Source organism: Poecilia mexicana, unplaced genomic scaffold, assembly GCF_051168715.1.
Source record: "Poecilia mexicana isolate PSO_F unplaced genomic scaffold, ASM5116871v1 scaffold_10, whole genome shotgun sequence".
In the NCBI taxonomy this organism is placed as follows: Eukaryota; Metazoa; Chordata; class Actinopteri; order Cyprinodontiformes; family Poeciliidae; genus Poecilia; species Poecilia mexicana.
In genome coordinates this window covers 11443845-11457810 of record NW_028263379.1, presented here as the reverse complement: position 1 = coordinate 11457810, position 13966 = coordinate 11443845, and the positions used below count along the sequence as shown (strand labels likewise).

The window sequence follows — 13966 nt, the reverse complement described above, 5'->3', positions numbered from 1 at the left end:
AGTCTGAAAGTAAACATAACATAACATAACAAAGAGCTGCTGCTGTGAAATTTACCCTCTTTATATGGGAAGACAACACTGTCAACATTTCTGGATGCACCAGAGCAAACATCCTAGTTGCTTTACTATTAATCAGTTTGTGCAAATACAGAACCAGTCAGCTGACTAATGAAGTTATGTTGCATTATATTATAATTTACACTGTTTTGCAATCAATATTCTTATAATTAACAGTAATCGGATCTGCTGGGCTTACTCTGAGAACTTTTTATTAACGGCCTTTAAAAGTGTTACAATTTGAGTTATAATTGAATCTTAGTTGGACTTTATGGTGGGATTGTACTAAAATAATTTGAACTGAATATATTGGATAATATATCAAGTATGAACTGGACCCCTGGGATTACATTTATTGCGGACTTCTGAAATGACTATTGGTGATGAACTGATTATTGAAATGATCAACTAGTTTATTAATAGATAACTGACCAAAATATGCCACGGGCTGAAACAGCAAGTGGCATTTACCCTTACTGTTGTTCTATGCAAGATAAAAACTCCCCTTCTTTATCTGTAAATATGTTCCAACCAGATCTCCTCAAAGCTTTAGTTTCACCTGGTTAAAGTTTTGCTAAATTAAATCTCCTGTTAAACACCTTTTGCTATCCAATTATTAATCAGTTAATCAATAAATAATCACCACGTCAGCCCCACACTGCTGATGTTAAGTGAAACAGAAACTTTTCACATGTTGATGTTGGAAGTACAGCTCTGAAAAAATGATCAGTTTTTCTGATTTTACTCTTTATAGGTAAAGAGTCTTTTATTCTATGAACTACTGACAACATGTCTCTGAGACTCCAAGCAAAACTGTAGTATTTATTTGCAGAAAATGAGAAACGGTCAAAATAAAAAAGATGCAGCGCTTTCAGACCTTAAATAATGCAAAGAAAACAGGTTCATATTTACGTAGAAACAACTTATTTCAACTCGGGAAGAGTTCAGGAATCAATATTTGGTGGAAAAACCAGGAGGTTCTGTTCATTTTGACCGGAACTGAATGTTTTTAGCTGCAGATGGATCCTTACAAATAATAAAGAACAGACTAAAGGAATGCTACGTTACTGCATTTTAGGCAATAAAATGTTTTTAAAATTGAATCTAATTGTTTATTTGCTTCTTTTAATGTTTTTGTCATATTGTATTAAATAAAAAAATCTTAGAATGTTTTCTTTTCTGACAGAATAATGGAATACTAAAATAATCTGTAGTTGCAGTCCTAATCTGTAAGCAAACTGAATGTTTCGCAGCTCACCGTCTTTGTCTTTGGTCTTGCTGGCCTCAGCGGCCTGGGGAGCCACAGGCTGAACAGGACCCAGGTCCTTGGACTTGGAGTCCCTCTTGCGCAGCGTTGGCGGCCCAGTTGGAGTGAGAGATGGTTTCTGGATGGGTGGGGGTTTGGCTGATGCTGGCTGAGGAGACGGGGGGCGCTGCTTCATCGCAGACGGCGACGGCGGGCGCGTCTTGGGACTTTGCCTGTATGAGAAAAAGGTTACATTTTAATTTAAAGTCAAATCAAAAGAAGTGAGTGGGCGTGGGTAAAGTCTTACTTGGATGCTGACGGGGACGGGGTTCTCTTTGGAGTTGGGCTAGGCGCTGGAGACGGTGAGCGGTGGCGTCCCATGGAGGTGGACGGTGAGGCGGGACGTTGGCCCCTGGGTGATGCTAACTGTTTGTCTTTCTGTAGGGAAAAAAAGGACAAATTTGACTGATTTAAAAGAAAATATCTGAAGAAACCTTCATTTTAAAACAATTGAACAACAAATGCCTCGTCTTATTTGACATTTCAAATAGTCTGTGTTGATCTGAATATCTGCAGGAGTTTGGTTTCATGTGAAGACCTAAAGCAGGTTCTGGATGCGGTTAATCATTTGGAGCCAATGGCTTGAAGTGTACAGTGTCTTTGTCTCCTCTGGAGTCACATGGGTGACCTTGCTGTCATCATGTTTACAGCTCTAAATAAAGCACTTGCACATTAAAAGTTAATGAAACGACATCCTAGAAGCCTGTGTGGTTTCTCACCCAGGAAATCAGTTCCTTTTGAGCCCTTAGATTTGAAACAAAGCACATTTTCTCCTAAAGCCCTCACCACCGGATTAGTGTTTTCGGTATTTAGGTGCACATGCAACAAGTCCAGTTTAAAGTCAATTGTTCTGATAATTCATGGGATAAAAAAAAGGTACATTAAAGCCTTTTTTATGCATTATTAGAGATACAACGCAAAAATAAAGTCATTCAATTCCCTTTTTGCAGTGCAGTAACATAGTGATACCAAAGCTCAGCTCTGTCTGCTCGACTTGACTTCGATATAAAATAAAAAGACAGTCACTTGAAATAAAAAATGATTTTTGCAGTCGTTTTTTAATTTTTTTTAATCTTAAATGCAAAGTGAGTATAATAAACAGAGAGTCACTTTTGAGTCTGTTCTCCAGCTAATGATTAATCGACTCAATAATCAACTCATGGCGATTAATAGACCTGTCATGGTAGCAAATTTTGCTGGACAATAAATTATTCCAGAAGTTATTGCGATAACCGATAATATTGTTGTTTTGAGTAATATCATGGTAATGGCATAATAATGCAAAGATCAATAAACTTCAAATTGTAAACATTTAACACTGGAAGTGCAAGACGTTTTAAATATCCAAAACATCAGAAACAACAAATAAAATGAAACTTTTCTCATCCAGTTTTTGGTAGAAAGAGAGACAGAAAAGAAAAAAAAACAAAAGAAATCAAGCAGATGGAAATTACTGAGTTTGTTTTAATTTATCATGTAACTGATCTATTGTTTATTGAGTCAGGCCAAATTGTAGGCCGCAATTTTTCAAAGGCCTAATTTTCCTTTCTAATCACACAGAGAAGAGTTTCAGTGCTGTCATACTTTAATTTAGATCATATCTTACTAATATAAGTGGAGCAGAAGGACAGAAAACGATGAAGTAAAAAAAAAGTCAAGTGCTTCCTAAATTAGTCTCCGTGACCAGGGTGGGGTCGGTCTGCTTTGCATGGCTTGACCCGAGCATAATTGGGCCACTGTGGATCCCTTTGTTTCATACAACAACAATGAAGTCCTTCACCACCACAGAGGAGGACGAGAACGGGCAGATTACTCTGCAGAGCCGGGCACCGAGGCCACCAAGCTAGAACATAGAGGTGGACTTTGTGTGCAGGAGTAGGAAACTATTCCTCTGGAGGATAAACAAATGCAGCAAACAGGTGACCAGGCATGTTCAAAGCACAGCAGGGGCAGCATTTTCCTACGGTTAGCATAATACTTTGACAGGCAAATGTAAATATGTGCATATAAATCAGACCATGTCAGGCCATTTTCCCACCAGTTTAAAGCCCTTTTATTGTTGGAGCATGAATTTTGTATCGTTATTTTAAAATGCTTGGGAGACAAACTAAAAGCATCAAATGTTCACCTTGGTTACTAAGGTTACAACTAGAAAACTATCAAGTTTGTGAACCAGAAAGAATCGTTTAAAATGTTAACTCCACCAGAAAATGTCACAATAAATCATCCCAGAAGTTATTGTGATAAACTATAACATTGTTTACAATCATTTTGAAGTAATTCTTCAAAAATGGTAACACATTCGTAAAGATCAACAATGAACATTTAATACAGGAACTGGAAGACATTTTAAATATCCAAAATAAATAAACAAAAAACTAAATTATAAAGTCTCTGCAAACAAAACTGTCCTTAATAGAAAAGGCACGCTGAGACAAAAGCACCAAACTGAACACTTTTGCCATTCAGTTTTAGTAGAAAGAGAAAAAATGGGAAATCATGCAAATAAAAATGATTGAGCTGCTTCTAACATAACATGCAATTAATTAATTCATTGTGCCAGGCCTAGCTGATATTAACATTTTGCTAACATTTCCAATAGCATTCAGCCTCTAGATGCATGCTGATGGTTATTCAGACTTCTTCCTCAATGAGTCACTCAGTAATTTGAATACAGTTCAGATCAGACCCGACAACCAAGTAATCCTGGCTAACCTACTGACACAGGTGCAGCTTAATTCAATAAATAAGATGTAATAAGCTGCATTTTTTACTGCAGAATGAAGAGATCTCTCACCAGGGATGTGTCGAGGGCTTCGCTGGCTGATTTTGATGTAGTCATGCCGCTCTTCTGTCGGTCGATGCTGCGGCTGCGCAAGGGGCCGCGCGCCGGGTTCATGGGGCTGGGGGAGGCTGAACGAGGACACAGGTGACACTCTGGTAAAGGACACAGTCATCGCAGGGCCAGGGGAGCACAACCAATGGGAGGCAGGAGTGAGAAGCGACCGAGTTGGGCAGCAAAGCAGCAAAAAGAGTGGAGAGTTGATGGAGAAGAGAGGGAGATTTGGGGAGAGGCAGATGATGGTTGGAGAGAAATGTGGGAAGAGTGGTTTGTGAGGGAACAAAAGCACACAAAGAGCAATTTGTTAGATGTAGCACTTAAGCAGGCTCTAGGTTGATTGCTACATTTTGGGAGATAGGATGAGCGAGGAGGAACAATCTGAGTAAAGTCCCAAACACACACTGCATCCACCAAAGCTTCGGCACACAACGTAAATATCTAAACAGGAAGCACGCCATAACACAAAGCACACGAAACCTAACACTGAACACACACACCGTCTTTAAAAAACACGTCTAAGTTTTAACTTTGTCTTGTAATCACAATCTTTCACCGTTAAAGGCAAGAATGACTGAATTAAAAATATATCTAAAATTGGGATTTTGACCATTTTCCCAAGTTAAACCACAAACTTGGGAAAAGGCGTGAGCCCGCACATGATTTTCACATGTTGATAACGTTAAAAGTTAATGCCACTGTTTAACTAAATCACACTGAAATTAAATACTTACACATACATATGAGCAAATTTAGTACATGCTGTTGTTGATCTGTTCATATATAGAAGACTGTGGAAGGTCTTAGCTTTGATGCATTTAATGACTTTAGGGAAAAAAGGGGTTTTCAATGTTTGAACAATCTGATTTAAGCCATTCGGGGAAAAATTGGCCAACTGAGATGTCTGACTACTGACTGGTGCAGCTCACTCCACATGTTTCCAGTTATTCCTAGTGCTGCTCAAATAACACCTACCTTTAAAGTTTTGTCATCTATATCTATTTATCGTAATTTGATTTTAAGAAATACATTAATAAAATGCAGAACAAATGTCCACATATATTAAGTATTTAAATATTCAGGCTTTTGCTGGGGTAGCAATCCTGTTGTTAGCCGTTTTACAGACATGTTGCTCATAACTGTACTTGTGCATACAGCTGTATAACCAGCTGACCAACCGTGCTGGAGCTCAGCTTGGGTTGCTAGGTAACGAGCAGTGTCTGCTGATTTGTGATGTTACATTTGGAAGATTTTTGAAACGGCTCATTTTCCAGACACCAAAATGGATCAACTTTCTGCCAAAAAAACATGGCTGGGAGTTAGTTTGTTTTTTTAAAACCTTGTGCTGCTTTTAGAAGCAGCTGAGACCCAAGTGAAAGTATAAAAACATACGAAATGTGAATTTTACAGAGTGGGGGCCCTTTAAACTGTAGGAAGGTTATTATGGAAAACTGTTGCGGTACTGAAACAAACTTTTAAAAACCTCTAAACCAGTAATTAGTTCATGGCTACTTGTGAATGGAAGTGGCTGTCAGGAACTATAGTAATCATGTTTACAGCTGGGAGGAGAAAATAGCTTTCTTCACCAGCTTGCTGTGTCAGATTGGGGGGATTAGCCGTCATAATCCCGAGACCTGGAGAACTCTTCCTGTCACAATATCGCTCCGAACGTGCTCAGTAATTCACTGTGACGGCGCACGGAGCGGCAGTGGTGACTGTGCAACACACCCTGTCACGAGCTCTCCCTCCTGCCGAGGACGACGGCTCTACTGGGCTCCACAGGATCTATAGCTGTTAATGGGCTGGTAATGGCCAGTCAATAAACACAACACACTAGAAGGTCCAGGCAGCCCTAAAGTGACTGCTTGTTTCATAACTTATAAAGCATACAAAGAGATATCCGTATTGTATTCCCATCAGCCAGTGACACAATGCCCTGGATATAGCTTTAGAACAGCATAATTTGTCCAAATATCAATGAATTCACCCGAAATGTCGCCTCACTACTGGAACACGTGCATAAAAACACGGCAGACCTTTTCAGACGTAACAAGAACCAATAGGTAATCAGCTTAGGGTAAATCTCTTGGAGCATGAGGCTCGTCAGATGGAAAGAAATGTTTGTGGCCAAGGCTGCTGCTCAACAAACAGCCAATTGTGACAGAACCAAACAGACATGTGAGCTGGAACACTGTTCATGTCAATATTTACGTACTACTTTCGCTCACATGAGTGCAATGTACTGAAAATAATTGGTGTGCAAACACTGCAAATTGCTAAAAGAGGCTTTATCGATGTTTTTTTTCTCTAGTTCCACCACCAATGTTGAAGCCAAAGGGAATTAAAAGCATTTAAGAGTTCAGTAGGATCCTACAGAAGTACTACTAAGAGACTTTAAGCTTCTCTAATAGGCAGGAGAGGGGTACTGATCTAGCCATCCTTCTTCTGAGTCAGGGTCTCCGAAGCGGAGGTTACCTGTAGCATCTGATCCTTCAGCGGACAGGACGGCGGCGCTCTTGCTCCTAGCTAGTGAGGCCTGGGTGGGAGTGAGCAGGCGACTAAGGACCCCTTCATCCACTGTACTGGCCGGTGGCTTGCGGGCTACACGGCCGAAAAATCACCGAAAAACAGCAGAGGAAGGAATGGGTGGATGAGAGTTGGGGAGGATGAAGGCAAAAAGAAAAGTCACCAGGTGATTTAACAGGAGAGAATCATACTGAACCAAAGGTTAAGTCTCTGTACTCATACATGGACTGTCTGTCTGGGTCACTGTCCAAACCATGAATGAGCACAGAGAAAAATGATCTGAAACTGAACATGAGTAAAAACAGAAGGTCAATTAGACAGCGAGGTCGAATCAACGGTTCCTTGAAGAAAAAGGAGGAATGCTGATGAAAAAAATAACCGTTAATTGATCCTAAAGAACGAGGAAGAATACGGTTGTGTGAGAAGAGAAACAGACCAAAGAAAGTGATAGAGTGAATGAAAGTGACCATGCAACTTCTGCTGCACATCTCCACTGCAGATAATGAAGATGTGGCAAAAATAAAACACCCAAATGAAGAAAATGATGCAAAGTAGGGGGCTAAATGAAACATAAAATTGAGGTTTGCCTGTTGTAAGGTAACAAAAGCTCAAGTGGTAGGAAAGCTTTTTAAAAGCTAGCTTTGTAACAGGAAACCCTTTCTGACAGGACATCTGCTGATGACAGATCAATAAATGATGGTCGGTAATTCAGGATCAATCTCAGTTTTTAGTTTGTTCCTAGACACTGTTAAGGTCATGCTAAAGAAAATAAGTCTGTGTTTAAGAGGATTTATGGTTGCAGATGTAACACTCTGCTTCATCACTAGCTAAGTTAACCACACAGAAAACACATTTGTACAAGACAATAACATCATTCGAGTTTCACTGGCACAAACAGGACAATGTGGCTGAAGCACAAACAAAAAAGCACTTGTGGTTAACTGCAACACGGAGCCTGCAACAAGCTGCTGTTGTTACTTCTGCGCTCTCGTGCTTCTGTGGAAGGATGGCACTGAGAGACACCGCACTGAGGCAACGGCGAGTTAAATCCAGCAATGACGCCATCTTGAAGGGAGAAGACAACCATCACTTTGATACAACAGGACAAAAAACCGCGTTAGAGCAGACGACACGTAACAGAACAGTTCCTGTACGGATGCTTAGTAACAAAAAAGGCAAAATAATTAAACGAGTGACAAACACCGAGTAGGGTTAGGGAAGCAGAAATGTTAAGTATTCTTAGGGCTGGACAATAAATCGAAAATGTATAATCACAATAGACATGATAGAATATTCAATAATCAATATGTAGAATATTCACTGAACTTTGATTCAGAACCGCACAGCATTCTGGGAGATGGAGGCAGAGGAAAGGCTTTATCTGCTCAAAGCCGACTAAGACAGGTTTGTGAGCTAACTCTCTCACTCTGTGGTTACCTAGCAACTCACTCAATCATTCTTTGGTTACCTAGCAACAACCTTCTGACCTTAACCCTCATAACTGCTTAAAATAAATGAATAAAAGAAACAGCATGGACTGAAAACTGTGGATCAAACAGGAAAGGTCACACCACCAGTTTGTCAGTATTTCAGATATTTAAAACTAAAAAACTAATCAACAATTATCAACAACAATTGATATGAAACGCTTATATCATGATACATTTTTCAGCCATATCGTCCAGCCCCAAGTGTTTTATTACAAACAACAGTACAGTGAAGAATAGCATCTGCTTTAAGAGAAATTGACCATTCAGTGCAAAAGATGTGGTTAAAAGGAGAAGACAAGCCAAAACCAACCATGACCTCCACAGCACTCAACTGATATAAACATTTCTCTCAGAAGTGCTTAGTTTAGGAAAAGGAAGCTGAATGCTTGTTGTTAAAAAGGAGGCGACCCGAGCAAAGCATGCTGCTTTTCCATGCTAGCCACCTTGATTGTCCGTTGTCCCCTTTTCGGGCTTGGCAGGGGTCTGTGCTCTGCTCACACTTACTCGTGTGAGGGAGGAACTTCTCTTCTTCACAGAGCGGCCTACAGACATGAGAGCGGAGTTATAACCAACCACACACCGCGGAGGGAGTCAACAAGCAAAAAAGCCCAGGAAAGAGTCTGCGGGTCATGTGTGCTTCGTTTGGCCTTATGCAAGTCACCAGGGTCAGCGCTGGCAGCAGCTGACGCCCTAGTTTAAGAGATAATGGGTAAACACACAGACAAGCTTTACCACTGTTTGAGCGAACTTTTTCCTTCGGAAACACACTTTAGGAGAAATAAGCCCAACAGCTGCAAGGCTTTCACACAAGCAAGACTTAGAAAGCTCACTCAGTTTAGAGTTTAAAGCAGCTTCAGGGCTGAAAACGTGTCACCGCTCTGATGAGCGATGCGACGTGACCCGGTTTTGGTTCTAAAAGCATAGGTAGGATAGAAGAGGGGATCGTGTGCACCTGTCTGTTCCACCTGAAGCTGTTTGCCATCTCCCTTACAGGCCTGAGCAGCCGTGCCATTGCTTGGCAACCGGTTACAAGACGAACTCCTCGGCCTAACACCTGAGAGACAATAATCAAACACCCACAGATAAAATTAGATGAAAAAAGTATAGTAATTATTAGAAAAGCCTCTTAGACTCTTTATTTTACTACTTTATGCTTAAGGCGAAGTACAAATAATGAAAAATGCATAGAGGAGAAAAAAATCTATTTAGAACGAAGAAAAAAAATGTCGAAGGGTCAGTTTAACATGTACATTGTTTCGTTTTAAATTCAAGTCATTTATTAACAGGATATAGATGAATTTCAAGCATTTGCTTCCATTATCTTTAATGATTATAGGTTACATCTTATAGTTGGAGATCGTGGAAAAAGGATCATAAATACAGATTTGTAATTGCTGACTTGACAGATGTCCTTCAAATAGTTACTGAAAACCTTCACCTGCAGGGAAAGCAACAAAAGGTTTCTGCTAAAGAACAAAATCTTGTATCCAAGAATATTAGTGGAAAGTTGAGTGGAAGGAAAACGTGTAACAGAAGAAGGTGTACCTTGACATGCAACATCTAATTCACACTGCAAGTCAATTATAAAAATCCCCAACTAAATATGGGATAGGCATTATACTGTGCAGTACACAGACAGCATTTTATGGATTACAATTATTATTTTCAATTGGAACTTTGAAGAGTATAACTTTCTGATCAATTTGGAATTCTTTTAAAGATGTAAGCTGTAATCATTCAAAGTAATAGAAATAAACACCACTGTACTAATAGGCAGTTTTGAAATTAAAACATGTTTCAACATGGAAATAATGGCAATTAAAACGACTAATTTCAACCAAAAAGAAAAGGAGTAAAAAGACCCCAACTTTGGTGACTAAAACTCATAAAAAGTATATTAAAAGGCACAATCAGTAAGCATCACAGGCAGTAGTTTTATGGACCCACATGACATCGTACCAGATTCTACACACTCCGAGTTTATTAGACAATTAGTACCGACACAGGGAGAGGCTGGAAGAAACCTTGTTAATCACACAGTTTCTGCATCTTTATTCTAAAAAACATTAAGAGGATTTCACTGTATGGGTCAGAGAATTGGAAAGCAATCTGAGGAGGAGGAGGGAGAGGAAGGACTTACTTTTGTCAGGTGATTTACCGAGGGTGGCAGAGGAGGAGGATAAACGTTTGCTGATGCCAGCCTCGGGCGGCTGTTTCAGGTTAGTTGTGGATGTGGAGCGCTTGTCAGCTAAAAGCAGGGAGGAAGAACAGACAAGGGAGGAGGGATTTACAGGAGGGCAGCCAATAGGGAAGGGATTCAGGTGCAGGCAAGGGACTACCAGGCTCTACTACTAACTCCTTTAAGAGAAAACAGTCAGGTTTGCTTCCAGGTATACGAGCTATTTATGCAACATTCAGCTAATGCAATATAAACCCAGAACATGAACAAGCCAGTTTGTAGTCAGCAGACAACAGATGTTGGGTTTAGCCAACCCTAACCAGACAGCATTAACAACAGACAATAGTGGTACTTCAATAGTGGTACTTTGTTGATTTTCGTTTGAAAGGTTTCAATGCCAAGTGGCCGTGTCACCTGGATGTGCACAGCTGTAGGGCCGGGCAAAATTACCTAAAGCAATCACTGGAGTCAATAGTCCCGTTTGGATCTATTGTACTGGACAAGGAAAATAAACAGCCTGTTTCTGTGTTTGGGTCTCTGAAGAAATGCATAACATACTTATTGTACTTTTTTTAACATACTGTCCAGCAACTGTAAAAAGTGTGGATCAATTCGATTCTTCACCATTCTAATAAACGAACCACTTTGGACCAAGGTGCATAAATCATTTTAAATGTTTTTTTTCCTTTTGATAATTTGATATTTTTGATTAATTAAAGAGAATGCAACAGATTATCACCTTTCCTTTTCAAACAAAATCTATTTACACTCATTCTGGTTGTAATCCCCACTTATTTTATTGAAGTTATTAAATAAAACAGATTATGTCCAGCGCCTGCTGTTTGGGCATTCATAAAAATATTAATCTATTTTACAATACTGTAGTTTTCTGAGACATTGAACTGTGATCAGTAAACCATAATCATCAAAATTATAAGCAATAAAGGCTTGAAATAATTCAATCCATGTCTGACAGACCCATATGTTGCACAAGTTTCACTTACTGAAATGAGTGACAAAAATACTGAACTTTCTCTAGTTTTTTCAGACACACATGATTAGCATAAACACCCTGATTTGATGGTAGCTGTGCAATTAAGTTAGTATTTAAAGCAGTCCAAGCATTTCTTTGCAAAGCTTGCAGCGTAAAATGACTTTGCGATAATAAATGTGCAATATATGGTAGAGCACTACTGCTTTTCCATATGTCTACCTGCTGTTAATTTTCTTAGAAACAGCAGAAACAGGAGTAAATCCAATATTTTGACCAGACCTGCGCATAAGTGAGAGTGAGAAAGCCACACATGAAGCTAAAAACCAAACCTAGTGAACTTTCTGGATGAATGCCTCAGAAAAACAAAAAACTGTTAGTGAAAAGTGCCAGTTAGTGCCAGGCAAGGAGTAGATGGGACAACATGTGACGGTGGAAAGGACAAATGGTAAACAAGCCATTTGTGGTGCCAGTGAAAGTCCATGCTGCACAAAGGTAAACAAATTAAACAAAACCTTGTCCACTCCTTGGTGGCTTTTCTGGCGAGGGAGAGGAGACAACTATAGCTACTGGAGAAGAGATGCTGGCGTCAGAATCTCCTGTGGGAAAACACAGCGCTCTGAGTGGAGCAAACACACGAGGACGGGACACATCCTTCACACGAAGAACAGAACGATATTCATAACACACGACACCTGAAAGTTATGCAGCTGTGGTTAACTCTCCCAGTTAAAAAAATGACAAAGTTTAGCTAATAATTTGAACAACAACTATTTTACAGTGGGTTTTAAAACTAATCATACCAGTTGAATATTTGCACATTTTGTCAAACTTTTATGCATGTTACTGGGAATTTTCTTTGACACAAACAAAATAGTAGCACAAAACTCAGATGTGGAAGGAATCCTTGGTCCTGGAGCTGCTTGAAGGTGAACATCCACCCTGCTTTTCACATGAATGTGAAGTTAAATTTTAATCTCATCTAGTCAGAGTAGCTTATGCCACATGATTGGAGTTTTCTATACATGGTTTTTGACAAATTGGACTTGAGGCTTTTTTCAAGCCAGTCTTGCATAAAGACCATATTTGTGGGGCGCATCTTTTACATCAGCTCCAAAGTCGCCAGTTGGACAAAACTCTCCCTCATTTTCAGATGATGGATTGAAGAGCATACAGTCAGTTTTAAAACTCAGGATGTTGTTTTATAACTTAAAAATTGTTTAAACCTCTCCACAGCTTTCTCTCTGACTTGTCTGCCATATTCCTTGATCTTCATGAAGTTATTCGCTCACAAATTTTCTCCAACAAACCTCGGAGGTCTTCACAGATCAGCTGTTTTTATATTGAGATTAAATTACACTGGACTTATAAAGGCAATGTGGATTCACTGCATTTAATTTAGAGGTATCAGAGTGAAGGGGGGCTGACTAGAAATTAAAACCAAACTTTAAGGATTTGTATTTGTTTTTAGAACCACATATTTACCCCCCACTTCCAGTTATGTGCTACTTTATTTTGGTCTATCATATTAAAATCGGAGTAAAATACTTTGAAGTTTGTAGCTGTAAATAAAAAACATGGAAACGTTCAACAGAGTATGAAGAGTTTTGCAAGGCACAAAGAACATGGTGCAATTTTTCAGTAAATCATTTTTAATGCATATTAAGCAAACGTAACCTGCTGTGTCTGCTGATGTGAACCATCTTGAGTTGAAGACGCTGAAGTCTTGTTTTGAAAAGTTCACTATGCCTCAAACAAACAAAAACCCCAGAAGCTTAATCAGCATAACACAAATTTCCTGTACCTGCTCGTCCATCTTGGTCTCCGGACAATCCTCCCCAAGACCACCTCTTCTGTCTCTGCTCGACTCGCTGGCTCCGTTCTAGTGTTCGCCTCATGACTGCCTCGTAGTGCTCCTGAAGAACGACGAGGACAGAGCAAAAGAAAACACAAGTCATTGTTTTCAGCCTCCAAGGGTGGAAATATATCGATGTCCTTCACTGCACAAGAGCTGGAACAAATAAACCACAATCTAACCGTTTTAAAATTAGCTCTTAAGAAAATATAAGATGATCAATTTAAGATGTCAAACTCCATGATAACTTCATTTTGAGCCACATCAAAAACCTGACTGTTCTTAAAGGGCCGGTTGTGCCAGAAAACTGTTAAAGTATTTAAATTTTAAGAAACACTTATTGAATGCTGAAACAAACATATATTTATTAATAATATTGAACATTTTTCACACTGATCAGTCCCTCCAGGATTTTGTGAATCCTGGAGGGACAAAATCCTGTCCTCCTTTTGTGTTTTTTGCAATAAAAGTCACAGATCGTGGTGCTAATTTAGAAATATTTGGAAGGAATTTGTGCAATATTTGCACTAATGTATGATGTTAAATGTGACTTTTTATTAATCGCTGCATCAATCATGAACTATAACGTGACACCAAGTAAGGCTCAGGCAGGAGTCACTTTGTTTTTGATCAATTTTGAGAGAAAAAATTGCAGTAAAATCAGAAACAATGTGGGGATCTGTTGATTTTGTGTGAATTTTGAAAACCTGAAGGCATTTACTG

At 39.4% G+C, this 13966-nt stretch overlaps 1 protein-coding gene across 10 annotated transcripts in view; it reads right to left on the bottom strand.

Moving 5' to 3' along the window:
* map7d3 (MAP7 domain containing 3) overlaps positions 1-13966 on the bottom strand; it is a 32579-nt gene that overhangs the window by 6386 nt on the left and 12227 nt on the right. Inside the window, exons 5-13 of one of the 10 annotated variants that reach the window (XM_014984645.2) lie at positions 13193-13304; positions 11904-11987; positions 10359-10466; positions 9171-9272; positions 8662-8760; positions 6678-6803; positions 4161-4300; positions 1611-1741; positions 1316-1536 (exon numbers count right to left, since the gene is read on the bottom strand). In XM_014984645.2, coding sequence (XP_014840131.1) covers positions 1316-1536; positions 1611-1741; positions 4161-4300; positions 6678-6803; positions 8662-8760; positions 9171-9272; positions 10359-10466; positions 11904-11987; positions 13193-13304 — 1123 coding nt within the window. The remainder of the gene's footprint in view (positions 1-1315; positions 1537-1610; positions 1742-4160; positions 4301-6677; positions 6804-8661; positions 8761-9170; positions 9273-10358; positions 10467-11903; positions 11988-13192; positions 13305-13966) is intronic. The other 9 variants (XM_014984646.2, XM_014984650.2, XM_014984651.2 and 6 more) reach the window with 9 other exon arrangements.